Below are 20,638 nucleotides of genomic sequence, written 5' to 3'. Positions count from 1 at the left end.
ATAACCTGTTCCTCCCACTGGAGTTGCTAAGTTGGTAGAGTCCAGAGTTGCCAGCAGAGCCCAACTAATGACCCAGAGAGCATAGAGTGTGGCCAAACCAAGAGCTAGATAGGTTGAAACCTGGTAACGATGTCTGAGAGCCCATGCTGGACTCTACATATACAAGAACCAATATATTCTGCATCACCAGGGGTTGCATCATAAATGGAGGCCCCTTTTCCTCCACTGCAGACTTTCTTCTTGATGTTGGCCTGGATATTTCATTCATCTATTCATTCAAATAATTACTCACTCAATAATTTGCTTAACATTTGATTTTTGTGTATTTTGATTTTTGCCAGTGTGCATATAGGTGTGCTAGGTGCTGGAAAGAATCAACAGGTGTGTAGAAGACCACTTTTGTTTCACACAGCTTAGTACTTAGAGACTCTAGAGTCAGTCCTGGGTTCAAATCCTGGTTCTACCACTCACTGCTTGACTTTGGGGAAATTATTTGAACTTTCTGAAACCCAGTCCCCTCAGCTATAAAACAGGTAATAACGACACCCGTGGGAGGTATTCAGCAGGAGGAAGCACCCTAAGCAAGACAGTTCACTGCTGACTCAAGGATGCCACGATTCAGAGGCAAGAGGATCGCCACCAATGATCAGATCTAGAGTAAGCAAGACTTTGAACATGGTCTGGGGTTTGTTCATCAACATGGAAGATTTGGCTAGGTGGGGAGGGTAACTACAGGGAGTATGGGTACAGACGCAGGGGTGGAAACAACCGTGGTCCATATTAGAGAGCAGTTCCTTGACACTGCTCTGTGAATTGCAGGAAGAAATCTGCTGAGGGCTTAATAGTACACTCTATTCAGGTCCAGGAATGGCGCTTCATCTACCAGGCCATCTGTTCCCCAGACACACATTATATAAACCTCAGCAGCACTCACGGACTCACCCCCAAGGAAGAGATTGGGGATCTTATTTACTTTCCAAATTTAGGGATTTATTTATTTTATTTTTATGTGTATTAGTGTTTGTCTGCATGTGTGTGCACATACATGTGTGTGTGTGTGTGTGTGTGTGTGTGTGTGTGTGTCTGCTGACCGTGGAGGTCAGAAAAAGGCACTGAATCCCCTGAAACTGGAGTTACCAGTGGCTATGAACTGCCCATTGTAAGTGCAGAGAACCAAACCTGGGTCCTGAGCCATCTCTCCCACCCCCAGAGACCCTATTTGTACTTGTGATATTGATATACACACACACACACACACACACACACACACACACACACACACAGATTTAAATCATATCTGACTGTGTTCTGATTCACAGACTACAAGAGTACCATACATAAATTACATATAGGTTAACACAGACATATAGAAAAAATATGACCAAAGTTTTACTCATAGAAATACAGAGCCAAAGAGTTTGGAGGCTTTACCGGTCGGTAGCCAATGAGAAGTACTCAAAGATTTCTGGTGACTTAGTGTATTGAATAAGATTAATCTGGATTCCAAACAGCAATGAACAATGAACTTAAAGTCAGGGCCCATTCTGAAATCCTGTCTTGCTGCTTACCAGCTGTGAGATCCCGAGCAAGCGTCCGTACCTCTCAGAGCCGCTCGGTTTCTTGTAAGCAAAGCTGGCAGCCCAATACCCCCAAATCCAGAGTGAGGGCCCCCAATACAAGAGGTCAGTCTTCAACAGAGGCAGGCGGCCACCACAGGAGCAAGGTGCCCGAGACAGAGAAGCAGAGGAACAATGAGCAAGCCTGGGAGAGAGACACTGCCATGATTCTGGAAGCTGCTCATCCTTCACAGGCCTCCTTGTCAAAGCTGGCTGAGCCCCAGCAGCTCTCCCAGGAGCTGGCCTTCCGCTGTCCCCAGTCTCTCTGGAGCCTCTCTACTGTTGCCATCACAGCCTTGGGAAAGGGGTGTAGGTGTCCTGAAGCGGGCAGGTAAGGCCACCAGTCACTCTTCTTGAGTTTGTGACCATGGAAAGAGGTCCAAGCCCCATTCGGTTGCTGGTCCCTTCCTGACTCCAGTCTCCTTGACCTCATGCCTTGGTCCAGTGATGTAGACAGTCTCAAGGCTTCCATGTCTCCATCCCGAGTCTCCAAGTATGCATGCATACTTTATACCAGGAAAAAGAATGGGAGGAACCTTCTAGTACACCATGTTTATACCTTATCATGCAGTGGCCTGCAGAGTCTCACTCTAGAAGGAGCTGGGCAAGGTCACATGAAAGCTTGAAGCTTTGCCCCAACATCAACACTCACGGAGCATGTGCTATATATATGTCAACTCCACATGGCCTACACCATTCACTCATTTCTCAGCATTCCCAACTAAACAGGTACTATAATTATTGTCATTTACAGATGTGATACCGAGTCCAGTAATCTGTCAAGGTTGCCCTGTTATATCTTTTTGTTGAACTGCCCGTTCACTATGGGGAATGCCTTGCTCTGAGGTCCTTCGGTTCTAACCCTTATGCAGCAAGCACTCTGCCCATTGAGTCATCTCCCCATCCCAAATTTGTTTATGTTTATTCTTTCCTGCTGTTTTCTATCTCCTCTGTCCTTTCTTATTTGCTGTAATTTTGTATTTTATTTTTAAGAAATTTTAAACATTTTATTTACTTACGTTGTATGCGTGTATATGTGTGAGGGCACACACAAGCCACAGAGGATTTGTGGAGGTCAGAGGACAACTTGTGAGACTCAGTTCTCTCTTTCTACTACCATGTGGAATCCCAGGGATTGAATTTAGATGGTCAGTTCTGTTGGCGGGAGCTGTTACCTGATGAACCATCTTAATCCTTCCTGAACTAAGTATTTTAAGACATTTTACATTAACACCTCCACTGTTTTTTAGTGATGTCTCTGAGTTTTTCCTTCTAGTTGTTGTTCTAAGGGTGATACCTGCATCTTTTATTTTATCACCATCTGTCTCAGATGAGACCCCTGGATCTTCTATGTCGTGTGTTTGCATGTTACAAATGACACCCATATGTCTAAGTTTCATTTGTACATTTAATCTGGCCTTAGATATTTTAAGAAAACAACCATTTAAGGTCAGTGAGGTGGCTCGGTGGATTAAGGCACTGATAACCTGAGTTCCACCCCTGGGACCGACACAGTAGAAGGAGATAACTGACTTCCCCAAGCTGTTTTCTGACCTCCACACAAATGCTGTGGCACGCATGGGCCCCCCAATAAGTACGTGCAATAAAAAGAAAACCACTTGCAGTTATTACTCAGACGTGTGGCCAGGTGGGCCTCCTCTCTCCACCTATCAAAGGTTTGGGTAAATTGTTATGTTGATCTGTTTTGCTCTTACTTTGCAAAGCAAGAAGAAAGTAACATAGTATTATAACTTTAATTCAGTGGAGACACAGGAAGAAATGTGTCAGTGAGCCACAAGACAGAGCAGATACAGAAGGAAGGCTGGACTGCTGAAGAGGTGTTCACAGAACACAGCTCGCCGGGCAGTGGTGGCACACGCCTTTAATCCCAGCACTCGGGAGGCAGAGGCAGGCGGATCTCTGTGAGTTCGAGGCCAGCCTGGTCTACAAAGGGAGTTCTAGGACAGCCAGGACTGTTACACAGAGAAACCCTGTCTCGAAAAACCAAAAAAAAAAAAAAAAAAGAAAAAAAAGAAAAAAAGAACACAGTTCTCCAACAATGTGGTCTGTCCTTTGATGTCCTGTCGCCCATCTAACCTGTACACAGGATTTCAGCTACTGTCTAGGTAGACCAGCAGGCCCTGATGCCCTCTATATATGGCACTACACCGTGCCAAGGCTGCCTGTGATCTGCCCATTTTTTTGTTGTCTTCTTTTTTTTTCAAGACATTTTTTTTTTGTTTTGTTTTTTGTTTTGTTTTGTTTTTTTAAGCTCTGGCTGTCCTGGGACTCACTATGTAGACCAGGCTGGCCTCAAAGATCCATCTGCCTGCCTCTGCCTCCCAAGTGCTGGGATTAAAGACATGTGCCATCACTGCCTGGAATCTGCCCATTTTTTTTTAATCCCACACTGTGTCTATCTGAGATAGTTCCCTTGGAACCCAAGGAGAGTCACTTGACTCCAGAGGCTAAAAGCCTTGCATCTACCCCTGCAAAAATCCCTCTCACCAGCAAGGGCATACACCAATAATTTTAGCATAGGGTCTCTATCCTACTATTTTGGGAGGGGGAGCAGGGTAAAGTGAGATGTCCATACAGGTATAGAAGTGCAGGCCCATTGATTTTCTCCCTATGTTTGGAATAAATATAGGCCCCCAAGGGCTAGTTCGTGCGGTGGAGTTGGTCGGTTGATCCTATAGTGGGGACCTCCTTACCTCCTTCTGTAAGTTTTTGTTTTGATGTTTTTATAAATTACATTTTATTTATTTGTGTGTGTGTGTGTGTGTGTGTGTGTGTGTGTGTGTGTGTGTGTGAGCATGCATGTGTACATGCTCTCATGAGAGTGTCACAGTGTGCTAGCAGAGGGCAGACAGTCTCTAGGTTGGGTCTCCCCCTCCACCAGGTGGGTCCTGTAAATGAACTCAGTTCGTCAGGCTTGGCAGCAGATGCCTTCACTGGCTGAGCCATCTCACAGGCTCCTGGTGGTGTATTCTGAGACAGGGTCTTGCTATGCTATGCAGCCCTGGATGAGCTGGATCTCAATATGTAGACTAGGCTGTCCTCGAACTTGAGATAATTCTCCTGTCTCTGCTTCTCAAGAGATGGAATTACAGGCATATGCCACCATATCTGGCTCCTTCCCTAGTTTGTAGCACCCTCAAAACAATTTCCCAAGAGCTAGAACCTTTACCTGGTGCTAGGCCTGGTTTAGCTGCTACATGCATACTGACTTATTTATTTTTTATTTTTATTTTTTTTTTTGGTTATTCAAGACAGGGTTTCTCTGCGTAGCTTTGCGCCTTTCCTGGAACTCACTCCGTAGGCCAGGCTGGCTTCGAACTCACAGAGATCTGCCTGGTTCTGCCTCCCAAGTGCTGGGATTAAAGGTTTGAGCCACCACCGCCCGGCTGCATACTGACTTTTTTCAGCTTTCTTCTACTCCTGGTTACTGAAGGACAGTGTCTTCACTAGGTAGGAACAGGTTCTCGCTTGCTAGTCATTTCCAACATGGAAGCTGCAGGAAACTGATTTTGAGAAGGGATAATGTCGGTTGACTGCCTGGATGGGATCTAGTGAGGTAGAAAGGAGCCTGTTCCTTCTTTACCAGGCAGACACTTCCTTGGGCCCCTGCCCTCCCGGGGAAGTGGCTTCCTTCCTCTGAGCTGGCCCCGGGTCCTGTCCTCCCACTCAGCCCTGACTAAAGCTCAGGGCACAGGGGAATGCACTGTAAGGGGCTAGGGCCACTGTGTGAGGTTGGTGGGGAAAAGGAGAGAAAATAGGACATAGATCCTGCCTCCAGCTCCCAGGCATCTGGGGACTTCCACGTCTACCCTCACTTTGAACCTGTGGGCCTGATGCTCAGAACAGGCCAAGGCTAGTGCTCAGTGCAGGGCTGTGTGGATGAAGGTGAGGATATGCTCAGAAACTACTCTGGAGTGGGTAGGTTGCTGGACTCAGGGCCTTCTTGGGTGGCTCATAGACCTGAGCAACAGACTGGGCCCGGAATGCAGATGCAAATCAGTGACTGTCTAGGCCAAGCATCTTGTGTACCCCATGCCCTTCCCCCAACACAGCTCTGCCCCTGCCCAGCCAGGAAGGGGGAGGCTGCTCCTGGCTATGCCAGGAATGCAGCTGGCAGCAGCATGCAGCAGGAGGAAAGGGCAGCCTGCTGCCCAGAAAGTGGGCAGAGGGCCTGCTGCCAGGGTGAGGAGGGGCTGCCTCTGCTCTCCTTCTTGATCTCTGGATCCCCTTCCTCTTGGGCAGCACAGGAACCAGGTGGCACAGGACACTCCTCTGGGGCTGCTCAACCCAGCAGCAAGTGCTCATCATCTGCTTTTCCCCAGGGGAGCAAGGGCAGGAGGAGGCAACAGCTGGATGCCAGTAGCTCCTCCTACTGCCAAGAGCTCAAGCAATTGTTTGAAGATGTCCCCTGGAACCCCAGAGCATCTGCTCCAGGACAGCTTTCTGAGGCAGGGAGGCAGAGGATGGGCTTCCAAGCAGCAAGCCAGTGGGGAGAGCAGTGAGGGACAAAAGCCTCCCTGGAAGTCCTGGCTACCTCCTCTATGCCCTAGAGACAAGCCATCCTGGGCTCTGGTCCCAAACTCATTATCTTCCATAAGCCTTAATCATCAGACTGGGGACTGTGATAACCTCATATTACAGGTGAGAAGCCTTAATCATCAGACTGGGGACTGTGATAACCTCGTATTACAGGTGAGAACACTGAAGATTGACTTCTCAGCCACAGATGCTAGAGTTGGGCCTGATCCTGAGCATGGAGCTCAGAGCCCAAGTTCTTATCACCTGGAGACCCAGACCAGCAGTCAGTGCAATCAGGGGCCCGTGACTATGAATTCCCCGGCACATTGCTGTGGGAATTCTGCAACAGCGCCTAGTGTCAGCTGGAGCATCAGCTGGCTGGTTTGGGTCCTACCGGGATTGGTGCAGACCTCTCCTGCTCGGAGGAAGTTGGACAAATGTGGGACAAACTCCAGACCACTGAGGTAGCTCTGGGTCACCTGACTTCTCTTCTGGCACTCTGCATCTCTCCACTCAGGGGACATGAAGTCTGGGAAGGGGGCAGAGCCAAGCTAGAACTCACAGCCTGGAGTTTGATCATTCCCTGGGTGTGGGTTTGCCATGGAACCTTTGTTTTGGCCCAAGTCCTTGCTGGTTTATGTTAGAACCTCCAAAGAGTAAAGCTCATCTGGCCAAAATCAACACTTTGCCAGCTCTACAGACCCCTGGATCTCCCAGTGTTAAGGGTGATGTGTGTGGTACTGAGGTCAGGGCAGGGACTCGGGGGAACTGACCCCTACCGTTTCTGGTGCATATAGATGTCTCCATGTACTTGTATGTGTCTTTGCATGCACGTGTGTGTGAGTACAAATGCACCTATGTGGATACATGTGTGGAAACCAGAAGCAGACTTAGGTGTCTTCACTGTTTTATTATTTTGAGACAGTCTCTCACTGAACTTGGAGCTCACTGTTAGCTAGACAGACTGGCCAACAAGCCCCGGGGATCATCCTGTCCACCTCTCTCTAGTGCTGAGATTACAGATACATACATGTAGGTTCTGGGAGTCGAACCCAGGTCTTCCTGCGTGTAGGGCAAGCACTTTAACGACTTAGCCATCTCCCCAGCTGCACCAATGCATTTTGATTGGGACACACCTGGCTGGATGGTTTTCTACCTGTCTCCTGATGGACAGGGGTAGACGACACTGGACAGCCTCTCCAAGGTGAAGGAGGCTCCCTGTGCTGGAGTCTGGTTTAACTTGAGGCAGGAGAAGGAAGAAGAGGTAGCCACTTTGAAGACACCCCCAGAACCTGGTTGGTTTTGTCCTTCCCTTCTGTCCTCTCCTCTCTGAGTCACAGGGCTCAGGGGGTACAGAGAAAAGGGCTCATTGCGTATGGCCAGCCAGGCAGCTAGCCTGTGGCTAGCTTGCTGTCTGGGTTGCTTTCCTGTGGCTAATCTGTGGTTAACATGCCAGCAAAGCTGCTTATCCGCTGGCCAAGTAACATTGGCAGAAGACTATATGCTTTGGCCCCTGTCACTTGTTTTCTTCTGTTTGTTTGTTTGTTTGTTTTGGTGACAGGGTTTCTCTGTGTAGCCCTGGCTGTCCTGGAACTCACTCTGTAGACCAGGCTGGCCTCGAACTCAGAGATCACCTGCCTCTGCCTTCTGAGTGGCTGGGATTGAAAGTGTGCGTCATAACGCCTAGCTGGCTCCTGACATTGTTAACAGGATCAAGTTAGATGACAGATGGTTCATGAAAAATGCTTTGCTCAAGTATGAACTCAACAGCAAACTGGTAATTTAGTCAGGCATGATGGCACACACCTTTAATCCCAGCACCCAGGGAGGCAGAAGCAGAGGCAGAGGCAGGTGGAGCTCTGTGAATTTGAGGTTAGCCTGGGCTACATAGAAAGCTTCAGGCCAGTCAGGGCTACATAGTGAGAGTGTGTCTCAGAAAGAAAAAGAACAACAACAACAGAAAACACCCCAAAGCTGTGTTAGGTTGATGCTCATTTGTTGTCTAGCGGGTTTGGGGGTGGGAGGAGCGTCAGCAAACCCTTAACCCATCTGCTGTAACTGCTTCCTGGATGGCTGGCATCGCCCCTGCCCACCGCCGCCGCCGCCCTCTAGAATGGAAGGCTAACAAGGGAGGGCTCTGAAAAGAACGCAGTGAGTGGCCTAAAGAGGAAGCAGGTTGAAGGGAGGTGTGCCCAAAAGTCAAGAGTGATGGGCCGCTATGGTCACCAGGCCAGCCGGGTTCTAGAAAACAAAGATTTGGGCATGGGAAAGAGTTGCAATCTGTTTTGTTTTGTTTTTTCCTCCCAAGGAAGCCTGAGTCCTATGCAGCTGAGAGATTCAAGGGGTGATCTAGATCATTCCAGTAAAATTCCATACAGATCCCAAAAGTCAGATGGACCTCACCTCTGACAGGGTGCGGCACCAGACTTTCTTGATTTTTGCTCATTCCTGCTGTCTTTCCAGATTCCTCTACCCCCAGCCCAGCATGATCAGTCTAGTTTCTCCTCACTCTTTCCAGCCTGACCCACTTGGTTCCCTGGCTTCTGGGGCCAGGGAAGCTGGGCCCTGGCAGCCCGCGTCTCCCTTCCTTGGTAGCACCCAGAGAGTTCACCTTGAATACGAAGCTAAAAAGTCCTGCCCTTGCAAACCCACTCCAGGCCTGCGGACCCTCTGTGGGGGAGATAAAGCCTTGTTGGTGTCTTTCCACAGCTTCTCAAGACAGACCTACCCCAACTGGGTCAGAAGCAGCTGGTAGCTCTCTTAGCCCCTTCCTTCACAAAGAGCTGGGGAGTGATCAGGTGGTGAGGAGGGAGCAGGAGGCAGAGAAGGAGAGAAGAAAGGGGAAGAGGGGAGGAGAGAGCACTATGTATCCTACCTAGAGAGCTTGCACTGTGCTGGCTTTCCTCGGGGTGAAGGGGGTGTGGTGGGGTGGGGACGGCACCAAGGGGACCCAGGTGGGTGGGTGCTCCCTGCCAGAGTAGTATGGACCTCCTCTTGTAGGTCCCTCTTAGTCCTTCTCTCTCAGCCCAGAGACACAGGAAGAAGATAGAAGAAGAGAGAATGCGTGTGTATGCGTGTGTGTGTGTGTGTGTGTGTGTGTGTGTGTGTGTGTGTGTGTGTCCTGTCCCCAACTTGTCATAAAGCACAGCAGTTTGTTCCTGAGATATTGTGTAGGCCGCCACATTGAGGTAGCCCCAGTGAGCTCTTTATAGTGTGCTCTTCCCAAGAGTCAGGCCCTAAGCCAATCTCACTGACGCTGGCTAAAAGGACTTGTGCCTGTAGTACCCTCCACTGGCTACTCACAGCCCTGAGTGAGGACATACTGGCTTATTCCTGGTCTTGCCCCAAACCCTCATCCGCATCAAAGCCCCTCATCCCTATCTGCCACACAATCTTTGCCACAAGGGACTTGTGGGCGCTTTATCCACAAGGGACTTTCCTAAGTGATCGTCGGTGCCAGGAGCAGATTTTCCACGTAGACTGGCCAGGGTGGGTCTGTCAACCCTGCCACTGTCCCCTTCTAACTTCAGATTCCTGATGGGAGACCTGTCTTATTCCAGGTTAGTTAGGGTGGGTTTCTTGCAGAGATCTCATGTACCATTGACCCCAGCTTCCCATCAGCAAGCCCTCCCCATCCCCTAATGCCTGCAGCTAGGTTTGCTGCCCCAGGTCATACTTGGGCACTGAGGGTACCAGTGGTTCTTCATCTTCCCTGGGCATACATCATGGCTTCACATACCTCTCCACCCCCTGTAACCCCAATCATCCCCAGTGTCCTGTGCCAGCTACCTTGTCCCAGTCCACCACTTTGAACTGTGGCTCAGTAGCAGGGTCTATCTTCTGAGTCTCTGCAGAGGCTACAGCACCATTCTCCACGGGGTCCTGGAGAGAGAAGACACAAAAGTACTCAGAGGATGAAGGGAGAGAATGGAGCCCCAACCACCCCAAGCAAGAGAGCTATGGATGGGGAAAACCCCACGGGTGGGACTGGGGTGGGTGGAAGTCAAGGACAGTATGTACTTTTGCAATCAGAGACACTGGTGTGGGTGTCATTATTCTTTGTCCTTCTCCCTTACAAAACAAAAATGAAAGATGCAGGAAGATCTGGGAAAGCAAGCAAACCATGAGGAAGTGAGAGTGGCTAGGGGTAGCTGCCAGGCCCAGCAAATGTCAGGCAAACGAAGTCACAGAGGGGCACTTGATGGGGGCCCCCTGTGCCCACCTGATGATGGCAGCCCTCCTTTCCTCTCTCTCTCTCTGCCTGGTTACTCAGTAAACTGTGTGGGTCACAGGCTGGCAGTCCATGTGATCACAGTAAAGAAGGGCAGCTGGGAGCCAGGGAGACTGGTCCTCCAGCAATCCCAGTCAGTCAGTCAGTGGTCACATGCAGGACAGAGCGAGCTGAGGTGTGCCCAAGTGGGCTCAAGGTGAATTTAAACTAGTGAAGAGGTAAAGCCAGAAGGAAATGGAATAATGTGCTGGGAAAATCACACAGCTTCAGCTAGCTTTGACGTCACTCGGGGTTGAGAACAGAGAAAGCAGATTTACACGGAAGTAAAGCTCAGGCTTCCCTGTAGGAAGGGCAGGGACAGACCTTGCCAGAGGGAGCTTCCCAAGTCCTGTGCCCCCAAACAACCACAATCCTAACGGTCCTGGGAAGCCAGATGTTAGCAAGAGGTTTGGGAGGTTTGAGCAGCCATCTGGGGTTTCTTTTTACTTTTCCTCAGGCAGAGTATGTAGCCCAGATTATCCTTTATCTCACAATGCAGCCCAGACTGATCTCAAACTCCCCATTCTCTATGTCAGCCTCCCGAGGACTGGGATTACAGATATACACCAGCATGCCCAGCAGCTTTGGGCTTTGCTACTATGCTTACATTTTTCTTTCCAAATAAGCCTAAGAGAACTTTATGGTGATGGTGACCATGTTGACATTTTCTAGGGAAAACCCAGATGCAATACAGAAGTGGACTTTTATAATCCTACCTTTGTGCATCTTTGGGTTATCAGACTACTACCCGCTTCTTAAAATATATATCTATGTACATATGTATTTTTAATTGAGACAGAGTCTTGCTTTGTAGCCCAGACTGATCTCAAACTAACCTTCCTCCTATCTCAGCCTCTCATAGCCTGGGATTACAGATATGTACCACTACACACAGCTTCCATACCTGAATTTTTAAAAGGTTGTTTTATTTTTTAATATGTGTATGGGTGTGGGTATGTGCACACGAGTGCAGTGCCTGCAGAGGCCTGGTGAGGGCATCAGATCCCCTGGAGCTGGAGTCACAGGTGGTTATGAGCTGTCTGATGTGGGTTCTGGGAACCAAATCTAGGGCCTCTGCAAGAGCAGTGTGCACTCTTAACCATTGATCTCTCTAGCCTCTTATGATATATATTTCTTTTGAGATAGGGTTTCTCTGTGTACCCTGGCTGTCCTGGAACTCCCTCTGTAACCAGGCTGGCCTTGAACTCAGAGATCTCCCTGCCTCTGCTTCCCAAGTGCTGGGATCAAAATGCGCACTACCACCATCTGGCTGAATTCATTTGATTTGATATTAATGTTTTTTTTTTTTTTTTTAAAACAAAGCATCTTATGCTCTCTTGAGGACCAGGAAGAGGGATTTTACAACACAATATAAGCGGAAACTCCTTAAATATCCCTCATAGGCTGTTTTCTTCCTTCTCTGTCAGCAATCCAATCATCTTTCCTGTTCCCTTCAAGTTGTTTGTTTTCTTTCCTTCAGGGTCTCATTCTAGCTCTGGCTGGCCTGGAACTACTTGTTAGCCCAGGCTGGCCTAAAACAGGTGGTGTTCCTCCTTCACTGGCCTCGCAAACATTAGGATTCCAGGTGTGAGCTACCTACCGTGCACGGCCTTAGAGCTCTGTTGTAATATCAAAATATTCCTGAGGGCTTTAGTCACTGTGCTATCAACCCCCTCTTTCCCAGATGGTTATTTTCTTCTAGTTACTCCACGTGATGCCTATTCTTGGTTGTCAACTTGACTACATCTGGAGTAAACTAAAACACGAATGAATGGGCACACCTGTGAGGGATGTTTTCTTAATTCAATCATTTGGAGTGGTAAGACCCACTTCTAATCTGGATTTTTGAGGTGGGAAGATCCACCTTTAATCTGGGCCCTACCTTTTGCTGGCGGCCTGTATAAGGTCATGGAGGAACGAAGCTCCCTCTCTCTCTCTCTGCCTGTTTGATCTCCCTCTTGCTAGCCAGTCCATTCCTTCACTGGCATTAGAGCCTACTTCTCTGGGATTCCAGCATATCCTGAAGACCAGTTGAGACATCCAGCCTCTTGGGCTAAACAACTACTGTGTTCTTGGACTTTCCATTCATAAGCAGCCATTGTTGAATTAGCCAGACCACACACAGCCTGTAAATCATTCTAATAAAGCATACATATATACATATATGTATGTATATATATATATCCCATATACATATCTGTCTATCTGTCTGTCTATCTATGTATCTATGTATCTATCTACGAGAGAGGGAGATTCATCCTGTAAGTTTTGTTCCCTTGGAGAATGCTGACTAATGCATCCCAAGTCCTTTCTCAGAGTGTTCTACTCCTTCCTTCTTTATACTGCAGGCCTGCCTCCTGTAATACCATCTTTGTAGCTTAACGAAAGGATGGTCTTCACTGGGAAGGGGTTTCCACAACACTATCATTTCATGTTTTCGCCTGTGCTCCACTCTTCAGACACTCAGAGCATCGTACACAGAACTGACTGGGGCACCCACCTGACACCCCCGCAGGCAGGAGGAAGGCACAAAGTACTCCACTATCTGACTCATGTTTCCAGGCTTTGGCACACTTTCTCTTATGCTTGGCTGGCTGCCTCCAGGTCCTGGCAATCACCCTTGGCTCCTCCCGTCTGGGGCTGCATAATTCCTTCTTTCACCTGACAGGCCCATAAACGTCTGAACAGAGCCAACGCTCCCACCTCATGCCATCTGCTTTCCCCCCAGTCCGTCCTGGGATACAACAGGGTCTCTAAGCGTGCCTTCGGGTCCATATTTCTCTTCCAAGGAACATGTGGTAGGCCACATGCAGGACCAAACAGAGCTTGTACCCCCTTCTCACACACCTTATTTCTGACCATGGGAACTGAGCAAACATCAAACCTTTTGGTCACCACCCTATCAACTCATTCCTTCAGTTTATTGAACCCTGACGCTTTGGCATGGGGTTAGGGGTGTGTATGGTAAGGAGATTATAAAGGTTAATTTTCACTGTCAGCCTGTCTGGATTTAGTGTTACCTCGGGAACACATCTCCGGGGTTGTCTATGAGACTGTTTTCAGGAAAGTTTAACAATCAGGATGTCTGACTTTCTGACACTGCCACATGATCTTGTCATCTGGAAACACGTTGGGCTAAATATCTCGGGACACACGTGGACCAGAGACTGCAGGTTGGACACACCTGGGCTGAGCGAAAGAGGGAAAACTCACTCCTATGAGCTAGGATGCCAGACTGGATAAAAAGGAGAGAGTGGAGCGGTCGTCTCTCTTTGCTTCCCGATGGCAGACACAAGGTGGCCAGCTGCCTCCAACTGCCCCCGATGCCAATGCCTCCCCTGCTGTGAGGAACTGTACCTCCTTAAACTTATTTCAAAATAATGTCTTCCTCTTCTGAGTTGCTTTTCGTCAGAGATTTTATGACAGCAAAGCGGAGGGTAACTAATACAGAGGTGATGTGAACCTGTAGTGCTGCTCACTGGAGCAACACAAGAGTCGTGTGGTTGCGGTGCTGTGACAAGAGAGGACTCGGGAGTCGGTGGAAACCTCGAAATCCGAGGAAGAAGACAATGGGTGAGTGTGCAGGGCCAGGAACTCTGGGTTCCTCCCCTTCAGGAGCCAGGGGTCTGTGAGGATCACAGTGGCCCCGACTTCCTTCCAGTCCCTCCCTCACACAAGGGGCTCATCCACATCATAGCTCTCCTGAGGTGAGCGCAAGCTTTGTCCACCACAGACCATCTTTTCAAGTGGCTTCCCTTCCTATAATGCTTTCCATCATAATTCCAATCTCCTTTTCTGTTATGCCCTTGGATTAACTCCATTCTCTCTCAAATTAAAAGGATGACTTCCCATTTCCTATAACATGCCTTCCATTTTCCTTCTCAACTGTCCCCGTCTAGGAGACAACAGTTAACACTTCATGAGTGCTTACTGTGTGTTTGGCCCTTGAACCTCCCTAGCAATAATACTACATGAAGTAGGTGCAATGTTATTCCCATAGCCTTCTGCCTAGTGAGGAGCAGAACCAGTAATGGACTCCAGTATATTCTCTTTCCCATCATGCTCTTCTTCTCTTGCCATCTGAGCCAGAGATGATGTCTCCACTTCCTCTGTTGGCATAATTTCTTGCCTCTGGTTGCCTTCAAATATTTGAGTAATTATAAGTTGTTCAGTGGCTTATATTGGGGACTTTCGGATTGCTGCTTTCTGTTTCTCTAGCTGGACTCTTGCAGAAACTGAACGTTATCCCCACGTGGCCTCAGTGGGCTCATACTTTACAAAACAGCTCAAGTCTCTTGAGACTTCCTGCACATGATGGGACCGGGTGCTGGGGGTGGGTCGGGGCTTTGTTCTTGGAGATGTTAAACAAATAGAGTGTCTTAACACTGTTGTACAGTGAGGAATACAGCTCTTTGAGAAAGGGGTGCCCCACACTGACACTGACCACATCATGCTGGAGTGCTACTCTAGGCTGGCGAGGGCAAGCAGTGTCCACATACAAGGGTGGTTACAAGGATGAAAACTCATATGGACATAGATTGTCTGAGCATAGCTAAGGCTCATACGAAATACCAGTATTTTTTTTTCCACAAATAAAAGTACTTTTAAAGATGACTATCAGCAACCCTTCACAAACAAGAGGAGATTCAATACCAAATATACAGGCAATGCAGGTTTATACACAAAAGGCTGTTCTTCTAAAGAAGGGCAGTTGACAACTTTATACCAACACTGGAAACAAACGGTTCTATTTTAAAAACATTTATCAGTGCATGAAAATGACAAAGTCAGGTCTCACTTCATGAACACTCATTTTTCCTACTTGTTCCCTCCATTCAAGGGGTTGCTGTGGGACCCTCGACAGAAGCTCTAAGAGGAAACAGACCAAGTGTTCCCTTCAGACCCGTTCTAAGGCTCTACTTGGAAAATTATTGAAAGTCCAGTTGTGCAGAGAGATGATGGGTACAGGTGGGAACAAAACGGTTACGGCTTTTTTGTTCAGCTCAGAAAGCTCTGTTTTAAATGAGAGAAGTTGAGGGACAGCTGCTCTGGGGACCTGCTCTAAGAGCCAGGAGACAGAGTATGTCGTCATGTAGAAGAAGTGTGACTCACAGCTCGCCGCGTCCCAGTGTAGAGTAGCCGGTGGTTCTTTCCGGGGAGTTCTTCTGAGTCACGGACCAAGCCAGAGTGAGGGCTGACAGTGCGAGCACACTGGCCAGGAAGGCAGAGAAAAAGAAGGACAAAGGGCCAGGGATGGATGTCACCTTGTCCCGTCTTTCTCTTCTGCTGCCCCAGCCTAATCAGACCTCAGTGAGGCCTAGGGGACATCAGGCAGTACTGTCACGAGGGTCATGCTTTCAATGTTCCTGGAGCGACCACATGAACAAAGTACTTCCTGGGTGGCCTTGTGGGACAACACCCTTCTCTGGCAGAGGCCCAAGTCAGTATCACAAGACTTAACAGGCATCCAACGAGGGAAGAGACTCCAAGGAGAGCCAGAGCCAGCCACACATTGGTATCACCTGCAGCAGAAACATTCTGGATTGGACATGTTCTCCCAGCATGTCTTTCATTAGTAATTTTATGAAGACTAGCTGTGAGATCCCCGAAGGTGGAGCAACCTTCTCTACACATGGACAGAAGCCGCCCTGGATGAGGTTCTCCGGGTCCCATTCCCGGGGCTTCAGGAACCGAGACCTGCCCAGTAGCGGCTGTCACAACAGCACACATGTAGCTCTTGTTTTCCAGGCCAGTGTTTATTCTGTAGTCTGGTTGGGCTCACCCTTGCATTCCACAAGCAAACACCACTCATAAGTCAGAAGTGCACAAAGGTCACCCCAGGGAAATAGGCTACAACCCTAACTTTAAGTCTTTAAACATTTTTTTGTTTTTGGAAACTTCCACAATGCATTTAAAAGACTCCTGGAAGGATGCCAAAGGGAACTTTATAAACCAATAAAGAGTCCCAAAGCAAAGAAAATTGTTCTGGTTGCTGCCTTTAGGTGAAGTTTCAGTACTTGGGGAGGAAGGTAAGTAATTCTGTAGTCAGACTTATACTGGCTTCCACAAGAATGATTAACACATGTACTAAAGAGTGTGACAACAGTGTCCTTTCCTCCTGTGTCATGTGACAGCTTTCTTCTTTAGGGGAAGAGGACCCTGAGACAGGATCTTACTATGAAGTCTAGGCTGGACTTGAACTCATCATCTTTCTGCCTCAGCCTCCTGGCTGCTGGGATCACAGGCATTGCTGCCACACCTGGCATGTGACCACTTTCTCATAGGATCCACTTGAGGGACACAAGACAGTCCTGCGTGTTTGGGAAGACACACAGGTGCTCAGGACAGACAGCATCTCATGCCTTTTCTATCTTATTTGCCTGCTGATTGCCTCTCCAGCTAGGATGTGAGCTCCTCAAGGTGGGGACCCTGCCGGCCTTGCCCGTTCTGAGGCACGCCCCAGAAGGGCACTCAAACATTTGCTGAATGAGAAGAGTCAATCATGTCTCAGCAGATGGTCTGTTTAGGTGCAAAGATATGAGGAGGGTTCATATGTGGCCAGGGTGGCAGGGGAGGCCTGCTCCAGTGCCTTCCACAGGCTGCTTTTCCTTGGAAAGAGAAAGACAGCTACAAGGAGTCACCAGTGCAACCTGCCAAGGAGCTGGCATAGGCTGGCACTGAACCTTCCCCGCTAAGTCTCTGGTGCTGCTGGGCAGTGTACTGTGGAGAGTGAGGTAGGCATTTTGACTTCCTTAAATCCTTCCGGCCACAGTCTGAGGCCACATGGAAGAGAAGTCCGCAGACAGCAGCACCTGCCACTGCTTCTCCCGGCTCAACGCCAATCACTGGCTAGTCTGAGGTGTCACTTGCTTTTGTGGCCACAGTCCTGCTTACATCTCTTGGCTTTCCTCCCCAGGCAGCTCCCTCACATCAAGTTCAGCCCCGTTAGACCCAGATACATACATGGCAGGTGTTCACTGGCAGCCCCTGAAGGTCCCAGGTACCCCAACTCCCTGTTTCCACCTTCAGAGGCTAAGGAGGCGACAGCGTCCAGTAGCGCAGGGTGTGGCTCATGGCTCAGACTCCTTTTGTTCATAGACAATTTCTGTGCTGGAATAGTCTTTACTTCCCCACACTGAGACACGCTTGCATGGATTCTCCCTCAAACCAGGGCCGCCAAGAAACCACTCAGCGTATGAGCTACTTTTCTCCTTGTTTTGCTGAGATACCAGACAAAAGGATGGGGCTGCTTTGGCTCCTGGTGTGACAATGCGGTACCTCGTGGAGGGCAAGGCTTGGCGGCAGAAGCCTGAAGCAGCTGGTTACGTTGGAGACACAGTCGGGAAGCAGAGAGTGATGAACGCCGGTGCTCAGCTCACTTTCTCCTTTTCATTCAGTGACGCCAACATTCAGGGTAGGTCTCCTCTGCTTAGTTAAATCTTTCTGGAGGTATCTTCCCCAGAAGTGTGTCTCCATGGTGATTCTAAATCCCTTCAAGTTGCTAACGAAGATTAAGCATCGCTCTCAGACAAAGGCATGAGACACCTTTTGCTCCGAGCATTGGCACAGACAAGGCAGGCAGATGGTAAAGGCAGTACTACTCCATGACTGATGTCACATGATCTTGAGCTCAGGGAGAATGATGGGAATGAGCACACTATAGAGAAACAGAGGGCCATATCCTGTGGTGAGGGGCAGCTCTGACATGGGTCCAGGTCGTGGGAGATGGGGGCCTGTTTCATCACACTATGATTTCTAAGAAGATCCAGAACACTAGACTTTTTTATATGAACTTTCTAGAAGATTTTTCTCTCCCCCACTTCTTAGGTATGCTTGGAAAATGCTCTACTGAGTTCTAGCCCCAACCCTGGACTTGCATTTTTAACAAATTCTGTGGTTCAAACTGACATACATGAATATAAACACAGCCCTTGGTTTGACTGTTGGAAAACCCGAAGGGAGACGCTGGACTTCCTCCTCCCGCCAATACAGGACGACAAGGATCAACTTCAAGAGAAGCCAGGGGCTTTGACATGGTGGGAGACGCTCCTTTTCACCTGTGCTCCTTCCTTTGTCTCAGGGAAGGAGCCACAGGCCACACACCAAGTATGTCACCTTCAGGGTCTAACTTCCCAGGAGAATATACCCTTCCCCATTCATAATCTTCCTAGCCCTCAGCACTTCAGAATTTGATCTTATTTGTACATATAGAATTAAGATGGAATTAAGGGGGGATTATTTAGAACTGATATTCTTATATAATGGGGAAATTTCCACATAAAGGGGTACTACAGGAAGACTGCTATGTCAAGATGAAGGCGGACCGGGAAGATGTGTCAAAAAGCCAAGGAAAACCATCCCGACAGAGATCTGCCAGAGGCTGTGGTGATGCCTAGAATGCGTCCTCTCACAGCCCCCACATGTTGTAGACAGCTTTAATTGTTAATTCAACACAGCCCAGAGCCAGTTGAAAGAAGAGCCTGGGTTGAGGAATTGCCTAAATCACAATGGCTTGTGGGCATGTCTCTGTGGGATTGTCTTGTTAGGAGGACCCAGCCCACAGTGCTCAGTATCACTCCCTAGGTAGGTAGTCCTGGGCTGTTTAAAAAAAAAAAAGCTAACTAAACAGGAGCAAGCAAGCCAGCAAACAGCATTTCTCCATGGATTCCTGTTTGAGTTCCCACCTCGACTCCCCTCAGTGATGGACTGTGACCTGTAAGATGAAATAAACCCTTTCTTCCTCTAAGTTGCTTTGGGTCAGAATGTTTAGTCACAGTAACAGAGATGAAACTAGAATCCTATGACACCTTGGCCTTGGTCTTCTGGCCTCCAGAACTCTGAGATTATACATTCCCATTGTCCAAAACACCTACTCTGTAATTTGTCGTGGAATCTAGTGGAAAGTCATTAGAGTTTTAGCAGTGTCTCTTGGAATCCAGACAAGGCCACAGAGGAAGAGGGAATTCAATAGGAGATAAAACCACACTGAAGAAGACATCAAAGGTGATATGGAGTCAGGGTCCACATCTCACCCTATGCCAAGATGTTGGAAACCAGAGTCTCCTGGTCAACCCAGCCCATATTGGTTACCTATGCATAGCTCTTAGAAGGGACATTCAACTATTTCCCTTCCTGGCTCAGAAGTAACCTGTTCTACCTTCTTTAAGGCCTGAGAAGTCACTCCCCAGTTTTCTCCACTTACAAGTATTGTGCATCAGAGGCAGGCTATGCTTGGGGATGGTGGGGGTTGATCACAAACTGCTGCTCTCTCTAATACAAACCTTGTTCTTTGTACCTCCCATCTCCTCCTCTAGCATAGCTCCTAGGTCAGCCATGACATCTCCACGGAGAGCTAGCATCTCAGGAGCGTCAACACATGTGTCTCTGAGGGACTGGCAGGAGGCTCTATAGACGGGGAAACTGAGGATCAGGAGGACCAGGCAAGCAATGCAAGATCTCTCAGATGATTAGTCTCCAGGAAGATTCTGCTCTGGGAGGGACTCACTGGGATGTCTCCAGACCCCTAGCCAGGGTCCCTGTCTCAGCCCCCAGCACTCTTCCAGTCCCCAGGCCCTGTCTTCCCTGGAGAGGGTGTGCTCGGAGGGTGCATGGGGAGAGAACAGTGCAGAACAACGGAATGCCTGCGTGCTGCAGCACAAACAAACAAGTCCAGCATACAGGCCATCTGAAAGGAGGCAGTGTATGACAGGCGGGGGCTGCGGAGGGGTGGGGGAGAACCGCATAAAGGAATGTTGTTTGAGAAAGCTGGGGCTGGGCACCAAGGGACGGACAGATGTCCTTTTATCCCTCAGCCTGGGTTGTGCTTGAAAACCCTTTCTGTGAAATGAGACTGGTGCCCCTGGCCCTGCGTCCAGCTGCCTCCACCCGCTGCAGGCACAGAGGAGGTGGTGGGTGGTTCCACACACCTGGTAGCACATTGCCCAGGGCTGGGTGCAAGGGGCAGGCCCCAGAGAGAAAGATGATGGTGCCAGGGCCTTCTGGAGCCATGGGAAGAACCTTCTTTGCTAGGAAGGCTTTGTGTTGACAAGCCCACCTCGGGGACTCCCCAGGAGCGGCCTCCTGAGAGCTAGCTGCTTAGAGAGCTGGAATTTTAACAGCCATCAAAGCGGCAGGGCCTGCTAGCTCCTGCTTCTGAGAAGCTGCCCTCTGTCCAAACCAGAAGCCAGGCCCTTCAGGCTCATCTCTGGCCAAC

At 48.9% G+C, this 20,638-nt stretch overlaps 1 protein-coding gene across 1 annotated transcript in view; it reads right to left on the bottom strand.

The window, feature by feature from the left end:
• Positions 1-20,638, bottom strand: part of Fa2h (fatty acid 2-hydroxylase) — a 54,481-nt gene that overhangs the window by 10,315 nt on the left and 23,528 nt on the right. The window contains exon 2 of the mRNA XM_052727920.1: positions 9,945-10,037. Within this exon, the coding sequence (XP_052583880.1) occupies positions 9,945-10,037 (93 nt within the window). The remainder of the gene's footprint in view (positions 1-9,944; positions 10,038-20,638) is intronic.

The sequence above is a fragment of the Peromyscus californicus genome, unplaced genomic scaffold (genome assembly GCF_007827085.1).
Source record: "Peromyscus californicus insignis strain IS unplaced genomic scaffold, ASM782708v3 Scaffold_8__1_contigs__length_139910024, whole genome shotgun sequence".
NCBI lineage: Eukaryota > Metazoa > Chordata > Mammalia > Rodentia > Cricetidae > Peromyscus > Peromyscus californicus.
The sequence above is the reverse complement of the archived record's forward strand: the minus strand, read 5'-3'. Positions and strand labels throughout refer to the sequence as shown.